The sequence below is a fragment of the Callorhinus ursinus genome, unplaced genomic scaffold, assembly GCF_003265705.2.
Source record: "Callorhinus ursinus isolate GAN/ISIS: 27379988/994484 unplaced genomic scaffold, GSC_fseal_2.0 scaffold34, whole genome shotgun sequence".
Taxonomy (NCBI): domain Eukaryota; kingdom Metazoa; phylum Chordata; class Mammalia; order Carnivora; family Otariidae; genus Callorhinus; species Callorhinus ursinus.
The window spans coordinates 8,300,262-8,315,716 of NW_027397096.1; the positions used below are offsets into that span (position 1 = coordinate 8,300,262).

Sequence of the window (15,455 nt, forward strand, 5' to 3'; positions counted from 1 at the left end):
TGTCTTCCCCTCTAGAATGTAAATTCCATGAGGACCGGCTAGATCTACCTTGCTCTCTGTCATGAGCAGGGCTGGTGGCCCTGTGATGTTGGAGATATTCACCAAAGTGTGGTGAAAGGAGGGGGGGGCAAACGGAGTGGGTGAAGGGAGGCTTATCTTCCCTTCACCTAAGAGCTGGGGGGGAGGGGGTAGAGAGAAGAACCAGAACACAGGGTTCAGTTTCCAGAGAAGTCCGGAAGAATGGGCTGAAACTGCTGACCCATGTCAGCCGCAAACACCTGTGGAAGACAGCTTGGACCACCTCACTGGGGGCAGTGTGCCCTCAGCTCAGAAAAGCAATTGTGTCCCTCCCCAAGACTTACTCTTTACAGGCCCTGTGCCCCTTCCAGCTGGGGAGGTGGGAAGGAGTGGAAGACCTTCCTGCTTCCTTCCTCCTCTTCCTGGAGCCCCCATCTCTGAAGATGGCTTCTTTCCCCCTTTCTCCTGCACACGGAGCCTGATTGCTGGCTTGCCTCTCAGTGGGATGGTTAATAAGCCCTTGGGTGACATTAATTGCCATCAGGCATTAGGGGCCTAATGAGAATCATCTTCCTTGATGACTCCAGCACCTTCCATCCCGAGGGCCTCCCAGAGCCGGACCAGCCCTCCCTAGCTGCACCTCAGAGCTCCAGACAGATGTGGGCGTGGGGGAGGGGCACCAGCGGCTCTCCGCAGGCCCCAGTTCTGAGGCACAACAGCCAGCAGCCAGGGAGGAGGGAGGCTCCAAGCCTATTTTCCAAAAAGAAGATGTCACTTTCCTGGATGAAAAGGAAACACAGGGTCAAGACGTCTGGGGCAGAGTCAGGTACATGGGGGGCAGAGACTGAGCACCCCAGCTGGCCTTGCTCCGACCTACCTCAGCTCACACTCTCAGACAGGTTGAGAGCAGAAGTATGAGGGAGTGACCCTCAAGATCCATAGCCACCGTGCTGCCCCCCACCCCGGCCCATAAGAGCTATGTCCATAGGATTGAAGACCCTGTCCGTCCCTAGCTGAGTGGGATTGAGATGCGGCCCCTGGGGGTTGGGGCACGATACCCAAGGATGCTATAAAATCATTGCCATTGATCGAACGCCAGGCTGACGGTTGACGGTTGACTTGTCGGGTCTGATCTGGGTTGCGCTCTAATGGAACCGGCCTGACGGCGGGAAAGACGCCACCCCAGCCTCCCCTCCCCCTCGTCACCAGGTGCCTGGGTGAGTGTGCAGGAGGGGCAGTTCCCCACCCCCACCCCAGGTCCCTTTAAAGGCTTGCAAAACAACCTGTAGGAAGGCACATCCCCTCCGCTCCGCCCCCCCCCACCCCCAGCAGCGGACGGGTTTTTCCCCCAGCTGCGCCCCGGATCCATCCCAAACGGAGCTGAGCCGGCGAGCTCCCGCGCGGCGGAGGGGCTGGGGCGCGGCAGCTCGGTCGGTTCCCACCCAGTGGCCCCCGAGAGCCCCGCACAGACTCTGGGGGTTGGGGGTAGGGTGCCCCCTCCCCGCGCCTCCGGCAGAGCGGCTGTAAAGCACGGCGGGCGCCTGGCGAGGAGCGTGCTTCCTTTCAAAAGGGACATCGGTGGCTGCGGTGGCGTCTACCCCGGGGGAAATGCAGCCACCGCAGCCGGCCGGCCCCACTCGGGCCCCAGCGCTAGCCTACAGTGGGGAGGAAAAATAAAACATAAAAGAGAGGCGAACAGAATCGCGAGGTCTGCCGCGGCCCGAGTCTCATTAAGGAGCCGCGCGCGCCCCCAGGCTGGGAATGCGGAATGGACACGTGGACCCGGGGAGGCGGGGAGCGGTGTGGGGGGGGGGGTCTCCGAGGCGCGCGAGTCGTGGGCCGCGCGCTTCGGGCCCACGTGACCACAGGGAATCTGGGAGGGGAGGGGGAGGGAGCGGGCGCGCCAGGCTCGGCGCCCGCTCCTGCCGGGGTGGGCGCTGAATCCCGGACGGGGGAGGAGGGCGGGCGGGCGCGAGTGTGTGTGTCTCTCTCGAGTCATTTACGGCGGAGCAGCCGGCGCGAGCGCCGAGGAGGCAGCGGCGGCGGCGGCGGCGCCGGCTTCGTGCAACTGTGGCTCCCCCCCCACCTCCTCTCGCTTTTTGCTCCTTGATTCTTCTCCCCCCACACACACACGTCCATGGGGAGCCGGCCCCCCTGCCGGCACCTCCTCTCCGCTCGGCCCCCTAGACACCAGCTGCCGTCTTCCTGGCCGCGGGCTGCGCGGGCGCCGGGTGCCCCGGCCCCTGGCGTGGCGCCCGGGTCTCGCCGCCCGCAGCCCGGGCTGGCGCGGCGCTCCGCTCGCCCAAACTGACTCGGAGAGAGAGGGAGCCGATGCCCAGCTGCACCAAGACAGCGGCCGAGCGGGCGTCCGGGGACAGGCCGGGGGCGGCGGGGAGACGGAGACGTCGGAGACCCTGAACCCCGGAAAAGTTCAAGGTTTGTGCAGGTCCCCCCAGGGAAGGCGACGAGCGAGGCGGAGCTGCGCGCCCGTCTGCTGAAACAGCGAGACCTGGGAGGAGAGGGGGACGGCCCGGAGCCGCCGCGGGCTGGCCGAGCCCCTCTCCGTCGTATTACGGCTGACGGCCGGGAGGCTGGAGTCGGCGCCCCGGGCAGGGAGGGCGCGGGTCCGGCGCATTAGCCGGCTGTCCCGCTCCCCCGCTTCTTCAAGCCGGGTCTCCATGGGGCAGCCCGTTCCGGCCGCACCACCCTCGCCCCAGCCGCGGAGCCGCTGCCCGGGCAGGCGGCGCTGAGCCAGCCTGCGTGAAGCCCGGGCCCTGGTCGAGACTGGAGAGAGCGCGCTGGAGCCGAGCAGCGAGCTCTGCGAGGGGACGAGCCGCTGGCCGCCCGCCTCGGGCATTTTGTCCCGGCGTCGCCTAGGGTGGTGGCGACCCGCGTCGCCGGTCTCAGCACTGCACGGAAACTTTTCCTGCTCCAGATGGATTAAAGTTGCCTGGATTTTCTCTTTCTTTGCGAAAGAAATCACTCATTTGCACCTAACCTGGGATTTTTATGCTGGGGCTGCTGCAGGGCGCTTGGAGGAAGGAAGCCGCGCTATCTATGTGGGGTTACTACCGAAACCGAAGAAACTGGGGCTTGCGTCGGAAATCTGCACCCTCGAGCGAGTTCGGATTCGAGCTGGGCCTCGGGGCTGGGGGATCCAGCACTTGGCTCTAGGCAGTCCCCGAGACGCCGGTGGCCACTGGGCTCCGGGACCGCACGTGCGGCTCCCCCCTCGCCGCACAGATCCTGCAGGGGGCACCAGCCCCGGGAGGTGGAGGCTCCTCCCGCCCGGAGCTGCGCCCCTACCAGCTCCGAGGGTGTAGCCGGCCGCGCCTGGGACGCCCCCTCCCCTCCAAGTGTCCCCGAATTGCACTCCCTGGCCCCCAGAGCTTCAGCAGAGACATTCGGGCGCCGCGGCCACCCTGAGTTGGATGTGACCGAGCCCAGCCTGGGGCCAAGTCGTCGACGACTGTTGCCCCCTCGGCGCCTTCCCACTCCCGCCTCGGCCATGGCCCCAAGGATGTCGGGCCGCGGCGGCGCCGCCCTGCTCTGCCTCTCGGCGCTGCTCGCCCACGGTAAGTGTCGCGGCGCGGACTCGGGAGTGAAGATGCGGCGGGCGCCGCTGGAGGGGGCACAGAGGAGACTGGAGAAAGACGAGCACCCTCCCCCCGGACTCGCAGCCGCCGCTCCCAGCCGGGCATCTCGGGCTGCAGCTCGAGTTACCTCCAGCTCCCCCAGCCCTTTGGCGGGAGCGGAGGCTGCGAGCCCCGCCCTGGGGACCGAACCCGGCCCCAGAAAAGGGCGGGGGGGGGCACTCCAGAAGAAGGGCACAAACCCGAGAGTCTGGGGGCGTGTCCGCCCACGGAAATCTGTGGGGATCCAAGGGATCCGCTAGATCGTGTCCGGGCCGCCCCTCCTTCCACTCGCACCCCCGCAGCCGGCGGGGCTGGGGGCCGGCTGGGTCCGCGGGGATCGTGTCTTCGCCCCTGGTGCGCAGGCCGGTGCGGGGCCGCGCCGCCCGCCGCCTCGCTTCCTGCGGCGGTCCTCGGGAAGGGAAGTGGACTGACGGGGGCCCGGGGAGCCGCGGCTCCTCGCCGCCCGCCGTCCTGTGAGCTGCATCTAAATGGCCGGCTTAGCCGAGCCCGGAGGGCGGGGGTCTGGGCCACGGGCGCAAGGCCGGGGCGGCGGGCGGCGCGCGGAGGGAGCGGGCTCCGCGCTCTCGCGTTCTGCAATCTGTTGCGTCTGCTCCCTAGGCTCGCCCGGGGCTCCGCGGTAAAGGGGGTGAGAGAGGGAGGGGCCGGGGTTGGTGCGCTCTGGCAGTGGGACAGCAGGGGTACGGGTAGGGGACAGAGGGTCTCTGAACAGCCCCCCAGAGTGGAAACTCCGATCCGACGGGAGGAGGCTGCAGCGGGCCTTCTGCAAGCTGGAGGCGCTCCAGGAGGCGAGGGGCGCTGACCGAGTGGGGAGGGAGAAAGCTGGGGAGGAGGAGGAGAATGGAAAAGAGAGGCCCTCTGCCCCCTCCCAACGTGAAGCCAGAAGACCTGGGACACATTTCCCCAACGGGGGTGGGGGTGGGGGGGCTTTGTTGCCCCCTGCTGAGGGGTGCACCCAGCCTGGACAGGCTGGAGAGGGACTTAGATGGAGAGACCAGTAGGCTCTCCGTTTTGATGCAAGACCCTCGATATGTCGTGCTCAGCTTTTGCCCGCATCTGCCCAGTCCTGAGGAGCCTGCCCAAGCTCCTTGAGCGCGCCCACGGCCTCTAACTAGCTGCCTCTCATCCCGACCAAGGCGCGTTCTCAAGGTTGGAAGAATAAGGAAAGGAATCGGCTCCAGGAATCTAGGGTCCTGGGGTTAGGAGGGGGTGGGGAACAGGCTGACCTCCCTCCAGGGTGGTGGATTGGTTCTTCCCGGCTGGGGGTGACCGTGGGATGAGAGCTGTTTGGAGTTCAGTTCACCAGACACAGCCAAGCTCAGTTCTTTATCAGAAGGATGGGCAGGGCAGCGGGAGGGGGTGGGGGCAGGGGGAATGCAGCTGGGAACCAGAAATCTCTGCTCGGTGTGCAAGACTGAGGGCGGGGAGGGGGTGGGGCGGTGGGCTCTGCGGGTCTGCGCGCTGGAGCTGTAGGGGCCGCGCTGGGGACCCGGCCCTGGTGAGCAGGGGGTCTGAGCGCCTAGGAGGAAACTGAGCTCAGGCCTGGGTCTAGGCATGGTTCTGCCCCACTCTGCGCCTTGTGTCTTGTCGCCTGAGTTCCCTTTCTAAAACCCAGCCGTGGCCCCACCTGGGGGCAGCTCTGACGCTCTTATTAGGTTCTCACTGCCCAGCTTCCCAACCCCTCAAGCCTGGCATTAAAGACCCCTTCTTTTTCCTCATGTGCCAGAATCCTGCCTGCTTCCTAAGATCCAGCCCCAGTAGGGCCTTCCCTCCTGGTGCTGCTTCTCTGGAGCATTAGCAATCTGCTTCATTTTCTCCTTAGATGTCCCCTGTCTTCCCTGTGCCCTGTTAGTCCTGGAGTGGTGGAGGCCAACCCGTGGGCTTATTCTCCACTGTCCCTCTGCACAACCAGTGCTTAGCCCGGTGCCAGTGCACGCAGGACCCAGGGCTGGCTGGCTGGTGAGCTGAAAGAAGCTGTTGGCAGAGGTGGGGCGGGAGTCCCCCCCACTGAGCAGGCATTTTCCCTTCCTGATTATCTGGCTCCCTTTCTGAGCTCCTTCCCTGCGTCCCCATCCCGTGCCTCAACCTCCCCTTCCTCGAGGAAGGGTGCCAGCAGATGCTCAAATCTTAGAGAAACACCCCCCAAAGATGGATAAGGCCAGAATCACAGAAGATCCACCCCCCCCAAAAAACCCATCTTCCCTGGACCTTCTTCCTTCAAGGCTGCCTGACACCCACCCACCCAAACCGTTCCTCTATCAAGAAAAGGGTACATGGACTTCATCTCACTTCAAGCTCGCTCTTGGTTGGGATCTCTGGGCTCTTCAAAGATGCTGGGGTTCGGGAGGGGGGAGTTGCAGGTTTTGGTGCCTGGCAGGCTACTGAGCCCACAGACTTCTGACCACACAGCCAGACTGAGAGCCAAATAGCCTGGGTTGCTGTCTGACTCTGGCGCCATCGAGCAGGGTGACCTTGGGCTGTCTCCCTCATGTTCCCCATCTTCCACAAGCAGTGTGGCCTCCCCTCCCTCTCCTTTCTCCCTTTCTGCCAGGACCACTGGGCAGATACCATGTGTGAACCGAGCCCCACTATCTTTCAGGGCCCAGCTCAGCCTGTGGGGTGGCAGCCCAGACTCCGCTCTTGGTCTCCAGGCTTCTGCCAGAGAACATCTGAGAAGGCCACTTTCCCGCATCTGGCCTCTGGGGAGGCTTTCTGCTCCATTTTTAGTTTGAATGGGAGTTTAGGGGGGTAGGGTGCTGGTGAAGTCTGTGGTAGAGCTGATAATGTCAGCCTCCTACTCAGTAACCTTCATTGCTGCCTATAGGATCAAGGATCCCCTCTCTTTGGCCCCCAGAATCAAAGGCCCTATATGATCTTGTCTCGTTCCGCATCTTCACCTCGGGGGCAGGCACTGCCTGCCCGGCATCCTCCATGCATCTTAGGAGGTATCACCCTACTCACCTCCCTGCCTCTCCGCTTTTGTGCCCAGCAGCTCCTCCCTCTGGAATACCAGCCTCCAGAAGTCCTTACCCACACATCGAAACCCAATTCCAACCTCTTCTCCTCCAGGGAGGCTGCCTCACTTCCCCCTTGGCTTCCCACCAGCGGCCCCCACCCTGTAACAGAGGCGAGTGCTCTTTCTAGTGCAGCCTCAGCTCTTCGTGCCACCTTCCCAGCACTCCTCCGGGGCCACAGTGTGCGTGCGTGTGCGCACGTGTGTGTGTGGGGGGGGGGGGCATGGGCATATCTATGTGTGCACCCATCCTGGTCTCCACATCCTTGCATTAGAGCAGGTGCTGCTCTAAAATTCTTCATTTTTGCCCCTTTCTCCAGCGTTTGACACATAGTAGGTGCTCAGAAGAAATGCATGGGCTGGGAAGACAGCTCTGTATGGAGAGTTGTTTCAATTGCCCAGTGACAATTGGAAAGGGAGCTCTGGGGCGTGGGGCAGAAGCCGGAACAAGGAGGGGCTAGGCAGAGACACCAGGACGAGAGCAAAGGAATGGGGCAGAGCCATACCACACCCTCTTGAGAGGCACATAAAGGGTACACATATCTAAAGTGACATGTTATAACATCACTCCAGAGGTTATGAGTGTAGTGTCCCATGGCATTCTGACTACATGACCTCAAATGCATGTGTCCTTACATGCAACCTGGCCACCTCGAGTTTCCCCGGTGGGTTGGGTCCACGCTCTCCCCACCCCACTGATGACCCAAGCTCTGGGCTCCTTTGGAGAGGCAGGAGGGACCACAGAACAGGGTCAGCACTGACCTTTGGGATGCTCCGTCACTGCTGGGAGTGAGGAGTGGTGCTCCCCCCCCCCCCCCGCAAGCATGCACACCCATCTTCATCCTGGCCACATGGAGCCCTACACCACAACGCAGCCTTGTTATGTTTAAGACCAGTAGGTGGGGATGTGTTATAAACTTGGTGGCAGAAATGAGCTTTATTAGAATCCTGAGGATAACTCAGTGCTTGGCTGGAGGAGGTAAGGCCACGTTGGAACATGAGGGGAGGACCTGGGGCATCTCCTAGACCCTTGCTGGGGGCCTGTCTGGAACTGATGGCCCCCAGGCCTGAGATGGGCAGTGAGTGCTCGTGAGGCTGCAGAAGTCAGAAATCGAGACCCTTAGAGGCACCAACTCCAACCACCAGGGTCTGCCTGACCAGCTGGCGCCGGGGGCACGGGGCGGGGCAGGGGGCTTGCACGGTGGGGATAGTGGAAGGGCTGGCTTTGCTGCCCTTACCCATGGTGATGTCCATCCACAACCTGGAACTGAAAGACCCACACAGAGCCACCACCCCCACCTTCATGCAGAGGAGGACTTGGGTGCTCAGAGAGGGAAGGGGCCTGGCCAAGGTCACCCTGCCGGTGTGTTCTGGAATCAGAACCAACACCAGAGCCTAAAGGGGGTTCCTGGATTGGGTGGTCTGCTCCGGGCCACTCTGCAGAGATCCTGCCACCTCTGCTATCCCATCTCCCAGAGGCTTTTTGTCCAAAGATACACTTCTGGCCTCAGGCCCGCCTGGAGTCCCAACCAGTCAGGATAGCCAATCACAATGGCGGTAATAGGCCTCGGCGAGCACTACAGGGGAGCTTGGAGGGGTTCCGGAACTTGATCTTCAGCTCTCTTTCATGAGCTCGAAGTCCAGTTGAGGAGACTAGGAAAAGGGCCAGATTCTGAGATTCAAGGCAGTTCGAAATCAGAGTCCCCAGGAGACAGGAAACAAGGATTCAAAACCTGACTTTGTCATCCACTCGCTGTGCAACCACAGTAAAGCCATCTCCCTCTCTGAGTTTTTTCCTCCTGTGCCAAGGAGGGAACAGTGCCCGGCACACCCCCTTCCGCGTCTCTTCTTGTGATGGACAAGCTTGCTGTTTCGTCCCTTATGTTTCTCCGCCCCATGAGGGGCCTCCCTCCACTGATGGCCCCAGCAGACGCTAACAAGGGGATCACTTTCTTTCTCCCCATTCCCTCCCCAGGGCCCTCCTTACTTCTTCTTTGCCAGTACTCAGCACAGAATTCTAATAAGAGATTAATGAACCAGTTGTGGTGCGTTGTTTGTTTTTTTTTAAGAAAATGAATTTCTTTTTCTCTTTTCCTTTTCTGTCTTTTGACATGAAAAGTGGGCCTCCTGACCATCAATTCGGCCAGCTCTGCCATACTCCAGCTGTGCCCAAGGATGGGGCAGTGTATCAGGGAGCACCAGCGCTGGGCTGGCTACTGCTGGACAAACAGCCCGCCCCGGGGAGGGAAACACCGAGCCAGGTGAGGCCAGTGCAGTAACAGAGAGGGGCAAGCCCCTCTGGGGACACAGGCGGGAGAGGCCAGAAGGCATTTTCTCCTTTCTTCTGTCGTGTTTGCCCCTTTCGGCCCCTCCTTCCCCAGCCCCCCCCCCCCCCCCCCCGCCCACACATCCACCCCTGTGGTCTGGCACACAGCCCAACAGGATGAAGTAGATGATGGAAGCGATTGCCCGGTACTCAAGGCTTGTTGCAGGAGGGAATGAATGCGAGAACAAATAACTCAGTGCAGAAAAAGGTGAAAAAGGTAATTGAATAAAATCCCTTTTGCCTAAATTGTCTAGAGGATTATCCGCCTTTGGAAAGTTCTGCTTTTTATCAACCTTGAATCCCTCGTGCATTCCTTTCCTGCATTCTCGCCCACACCTTTTTGGCTTGTGAGGATGGACAACTGGTTGCTTACTTCTCTTGAGGGACTCTTCCTTTTCTGTCCACGCTGGACACAGGGCGCAGGGTGCACGCGTGCTGGTGGGTTCTGCAGCTTGTCTCCACGTCCTAGGCCCATACCTCGGGGCCCTCAGAGCTGGGAGAGTGATATGCCCAGGGTCACCTAGATAATCGGGATGACACTCATGATAGTCGAGGTTTTCAGAGGCATCTCCACCCGAGAATCCAGGTCTGAACGGCGTCGGACCTTACAGGGCAGGCCCCCTGGCAGCCAGGACACCCTGAACCCTGAAGCCCTGCCCAGGGACACGGCCCCAGAGGTGGCCAACCCTCACACAGAATGAGCCACAGCTACACTGAGTGACAGCCTCTCTATTTTTCTGAGGGAGAAACGGAGAGAAGGGAAAATGGTTTCTGCCCCCCAGGAGTGCCCAGTACGACAAGGGAGACACAGTCTCATGCCAGAGAGGCCCCAGTCTGATGGAGGAGGCACAGCCCCAGCCCTCAGAGGTAGCCTCTGTCCTCTTGCTTGGTGACGGCCTGTCGGTGAGAGACAAGAGGGTCACCTCTGCCCAGAAGTGTAGGGCTCCACCTTGCAGGCCTCCTCCTCCACTCTCCTCCGCCCCCGGGGGCTCTTGGAGAGCATGGCTCTGGGCCAGGAGCAAGTATATTTTTGGTGGCTTGGTACAGATGATACAGCAGACTTGTCACGGCAGGAGAACAGTGTCGCTGGGAGCTCGAGGCACAGGCGCACGCTCGCAAGCACGCCCACTCAGTCATGGGCACACCCGGACACACTTGAGAGCTTGAACAGCTCCTTGGAGTTCAGATCCACCCTCTCATTGGATCTCCACAGTAGATCCCCATTTTACAGAGAGCAAAACTGAGGCTCCACAGAGTCCTCGCCACAGCAGCTCTTGAGGTCCCACGTTCTGACCCTGAATACGGAAGTCTTCTTGCCGTACCTCCCCATCTCACACATACAGGGAAGAAGCACAGACGTGGACAGACATGTGGACCCATACACCCCAGTGGGTCCCCCTCATCTCGCGCCCCTCTTCCCCCTTTGCTCTCTAGGCTTCTTTCAGTGCCTTGAATGAATGGTGCTCCTTTCCATGTCAGAGCCTCTGTACGTGCTGTGGCCTCTGACCAGAACATTTTCCCATACCTGTCTCCTACTCGGCCTTCAGGTCAGGATGTAACCACACCTCCTCTTGGAAGCCCACCCTGATTCTCAGATGGACAAAGACCCACTGCCTTCTGCAACTCATTGCCGATTTGCCCTGTGTATACCTGTACTGCATGGCCTCCCTGCTGGCCGTAGCCTGAGTGGACCTGGACGGTGTGTGGCTTCTTCCCTGCCGCTGTATTCCTGGGGTCTACTGGGATGTCTGGAATAAAATAGGCATTTAATGATTTGTCAGATGAGTCAATGAATGTACCCTTGTGCACATACTTGCACACATAGACATCTTCCCTGTCCCTCAGTGAGTATTCAGTTGGTGCTTCCTGTGGGCCAGGCACTGTTCTAGGCGCTTGTCGCGATCAGGGAGTATAGCACAAATCTCTGTATTCATGGGGCCTGTATCCTTGTGGAAGGCAGGGAGAAAGGCAGACAGCAAGTAATACATATGTTAAATAAGTGGATTATAGCATCTGTTAGAAGGCAAAAGGGGGCTGAGGAAAGTAGAAAAGATAGGGTAAGGGCACTGGGGATGCGTGTATGTGTTGGGAGGGGTTGTGCAGTTTAGAATGAATGCTCGTCTGATAGAGTGTCATTAAGCACACTTGCAGGAGGTGAGGAAGCACACTGAGTATGCGAATATTGCAGATGGCAGCCCTCGGGCAGGAGTGGGCTTAACCATTCAGATACAGCAAGGAGGCCTGAGGGGTGGAGGCCAGAGGGTCTGGACACTGCGAGAGGATGGGGGGTGGGGAATGGGTCGGGGCGAGGGAGGCTCTTGTAAGAACATTGACTTGTAGGCTCAGTGAAAGGGGGAGCCATAGCAGAGTTTAGGGCAAGGGCGACCTGAGCTGACCCACAGCTGCAGGCTTGCAGAGCTCCAGAAACTACAGGGTCAGGGACTGCCCCCCCCACACTCAGTGCCGCAGGGAGGGGACCTCTGTCTACTCCCTTTAGCCCACTGACCTTCACAATCCTGGCTGTGGCAGCCTTCTCTGCTGCTCCACCACCACCCCATGCTAGGGGGGCAGGAGCAGGGTGTGCCGGGGACCGGCTGCAGCAGAGACCATCCAAGGAGTGGCCAAGCTGATGTCCAGCCCTGCCCGGCCGAAGGAACTGTGTGGCTGTCCTGGCCTCTTCCGACGGGCTTGGACCGCTTGTCTTTAAAATGGGGCTGCAGCACTGGGTGCTTCCCCGGCCTCTTCTTGCTCAAACCCCCACTGTCGCCTCCGTGGCAGAAGCCAGACCCCGGCGCCTTCATCTCAGCTGGGACATTTGGGAGGCTGAGCTAGCCTCAGTTTGTTTCACAGATTCTGATTTTTTAACTAATTGTCTCCTTTTGCAAAAAATTCACTCCAAAGGCAAGGGGGATTATAAGCACTTGTTTGGATGGCGATCTTACACCACTCTGATTTGAGAAGGATGACAGCCAGGATGTGTGCAGGCTCTGTGTGCAGGGAAAGCAAAACCCCATTTCCCTGGATCCCTGAGTGGCCTGCAGAGACTCGGGATTACCTGTTGCTTTGACCTCTCTACCTGTCCCTGTTTTATGTCTGCAAGTGCTCGGTTGGGGGCCCCTCCTTCCACCACCAGCCCCTGCCACTGCCGGACCACTGCAGCCCACGCCTGTTAGGCCGGGAGGTGACCTGTCCCAGGGTGGGGGGGGAGGGGAGGCGGGGGCGGGTGGTGAACCACACCCTCCCCAGCCCTGTCCCTCCTGGGGAGAGCGAGGTGGTATGGGGCCTTTGTCCAATAGGAAGGAACTCTCGGATTGAAAATAGGAAAAATTACCATTTCTCAGCTGCCAACACAGCAGAGAAATGATCTCAATTTTCTGTGGCTGTTCTCGGCAGGAGAAAAACTGCCAGCCGCCTGCCCCATGCATGAGAGGTCTGAAATGCTGGAGAAGGGAGGCTGGAGCTGGGGGAGGTGGTGGAGTGAGCAGTGGGGGGACTTGCATCGTGCAGGGGGCTGGGCTCCGCACTCAGGCCCTGCAGCCCTCCTCCAGCCTAGCCCCCACTGACCACAAGCCTGTGTCAGAGCATCTGTTGAATTATCTGATTACCTCAGTCATCACTTCAGTTAACTGAGCACCTACTATGTGCCCCACCCTGTGCTGAGCACCAGGAATCTTTCCCATGGGGCCAGGAGTAGACTTTGTTCCATTTTGTTTTAGTCCTGATGCTCATAGCTCTCCTCCTCTACCCTCACTTTTTCCCTGCCCTGGACTCTAAAACCAACCGGCCTGGCTTTGTCACTGTGTGACTCTGTGCCTCAGTTTACTCATCTACAAATGATTATGAAAGTACCCAGCTTCCGGGATTGTTACGATTACATACATGAGTCCGTGTTTCATGTCAGACACTGAGGATAGTGCCTGGCACATACTAAGTGCCCCAAAATGATGGCTGTCAATGTTGTTGTTATTAATATTGCTAGTGCATGCTAGGCACTGTGTTAAATGTAAAAATGAAGAAAATACGGTGCCCGTCCCAGGAGGGGCTTCTAAGGGGGCTGCCCCAGGCAGATGAGCTGTGTCTGCACAGACTGTGATACAAGGCAGTTCATAGGTGTGTCGGGAGGGATGAAGAGGGCCATGGAGGGAGAAATCTCATAACTAGTCCAGAGATCAGGGGAGGCTTCCCAGAGGAGGTACCACTTCAGGAGGCCTTAACAAGGTTTGAGAGCTCTGCCTCCGGAGACTAATCAGTCAGCATCTACTGTGTGTCTGATACCCTGGGGGGGACAGAAACACAGGACAAAAATGGCTCTTGGCCTACAAATTCAGTCCAACAAGGGAGAACCACGGCTGCCTAGGAAGGAGTAGCAGCACAGGGGGCTAAATGCAGGGTATATGGTTGGTGATTCTTTACCTGGATGCTCTTTTGAGACCCCTCATAACTTTGACCCTATGTTCCGTTGGAGTGCTGGGGAGCTACTGAGTGTTCTGGAGTGAGGGAGTGACGTGATCAAAGCCGGGTTCTCTGCAATGACTTGGTTGGGGACAATTTGCAGATTGGAGCAATGCTGAAGGACGCTGTTGAGTGAGGACTCTGGGGATGGGAAGTGACCACTAGCTGTCATAAGAGGTACCACCATATGGCAAAGAGCCCACCCTTAGAACCAGAGAGACAGATCTGAGTGCTGACTTAGGCCGCTTGCCCATGGCCTGACTTCTTTCTACTCCTTGGTTCCCGCCTCTGTTGAGATCTGATGGCAGATGTGAGGTCCAGAGCCTGCAGTCTAAGGCTCATTGTTTGGAGCTGTCTTGATTATCCCAGCAGCTAAGGCCCAGAGAGCCAAAGGGACTCACCTAAGGCCCACAGCCATTTCTGACCCCCTGGGGGTCCATGAGTGTCAGGAGTCCTGGGGAACGTGGCCTGGTAGCAGAAGTGAGAGAGACGAGATCGCCCTCAGTTTTTTCAACAAATGCCCAGCCTCTCTCCTCGTTCCCCAGCCCAACTGGCAGCCAGAAGCCAAGGGGTCAGATCCCCACGGGTCACAGCCAGCACTTGGACCCCAGGAAAGCCTCAGAAGAAGCCATTTCAGCTCAGAGAATGGTGTAGGTTTTTCGAGTCACACAAATGTAGGTTTGAATCTCAGCCCCGCTGCAGTGCAGCTGGGTGACCCAGAAGCATTTGCCTGCCTGTCTCCCTGAGCCTTGGCTTCCCCATCTGCAGAATGGGAGTAATGGCGTCACCTCTCTGGGGCGGGGCTGCTGCAAGGGTGCAAGGCTGGAAGTGCCCAGAACAAAAGCTGTGGGCCTGCTGGAGGGCTCCGTAAACATGGTAGGCTTGGTTTGTGTCCTTCCTTTCTTGCCTGGAGCCAGGCCTCACTGCTGGGAAGCACGGTTAAGACGGTGCCAAAGACTTCCCGGAGATCACTTTTCTGGTGGTTGGGTTTTTCGGTTTTGTTTTGTTTGGGGTCTTATTTTTCTTACCCTTGATGCCTCCTAGCAACATGCTGCCTGTTTTAAACACAGCAGTGGCCAGTAGCCAGCCCCTCTCCCTCCCTCCATTCCTCTTCCCGTCCTGGGGCGGGGGAGGCATTCCTGGGTCCCACATCTGGCCCCACCGCAATGCCTGGGTCATACCGGGCTGGTGAGGCTTTGGCTTGTGGATATTTGCATTGCCTGCACGGTAGTTCTGCACCGTTGCCAAAAATAGGTCTGGGGTTATAGATGCGGAGTCCGGGGTGCTCCTGAAACACTTGCTCTGATGCATCCTGCAGCCCAAAGCCCGTGCAGATCCTGGTCCCAGAGCTGCCTCGTCTCCCTCTTGGGTCTCAGATTCTTCATCTGCAGATAGGAGGGAAAAAAGCAAACCCGTCCTGTAGGGCAGTTGGGGGCAGGGTAACCGAGGTCATTCACCCTGCTGGGGAGTCACAGTTTGGTACAGGTCACTGTAACCATTTCTTATTCATTGTGAGCCCCTAGGAGTCACGTCAAATGACCCGACCCACCCACAGAGCCCCTGTCTCCCCAGCCTCCCACCGTGTCCTTCCTCTGGGCTCTCTCCGCCAGCCACCTGCCTCAGACAGAGCCTTCCTCCTGCTGGAGGTGGGTCTCTGGGTCTCTGAAATCCAATGGAGATAGACCTGGAGCCACTATATTATATGTTACATTTTCCTAGTTATCACAGAGAAGAAGTAAAAGAAACAGGTGAAATGAATTTTAATATATTTTAACCAATATATACAAAAGGTTATCATTTCAACATGTAATCAGCATAAAAATTAGTAAGGAGCTATTTTACATTGTTTCTTTCTTAATTCTGTATTAAATCTTCGAAGTCTCTTGTGGTTAACTCCTATAGAAGCACATCGCAATTCCAGCTAGCCCCATTTCAGTTGCTCAGTAGCAAGGTCGAGAGGGTAGCTGCAGTCCTGGACAGGGCAGGGCCAGGT

At 58.9% G+C, this 15,455-nt stretch overlaps 1 protein-coding gene across 1 annotated transcript in view; it reads left to right on the forward strand.

The window, feature by feature from the left end:
• Positions 1-2,068: 2,068 nt before the first annotated feature.
• Positions 2,069-15,455, forward strand: part of TMEM132E (transmembrane protein 132E) — a 54,030-nt gene continuing 40,643 nt past the window's right edge. The window contains exon 1 of the mRNA XM_073879424.1: positions 2,069-3,593. Coding sequence (XP_073735525.1) covers positions 3,527-3,593 — 67 coding nt within the window. The 5' untranslated portion in view covers positions 2,069-3,526. The remainder of the gene's footprint in view (positions 3,594-15,455) is intronic.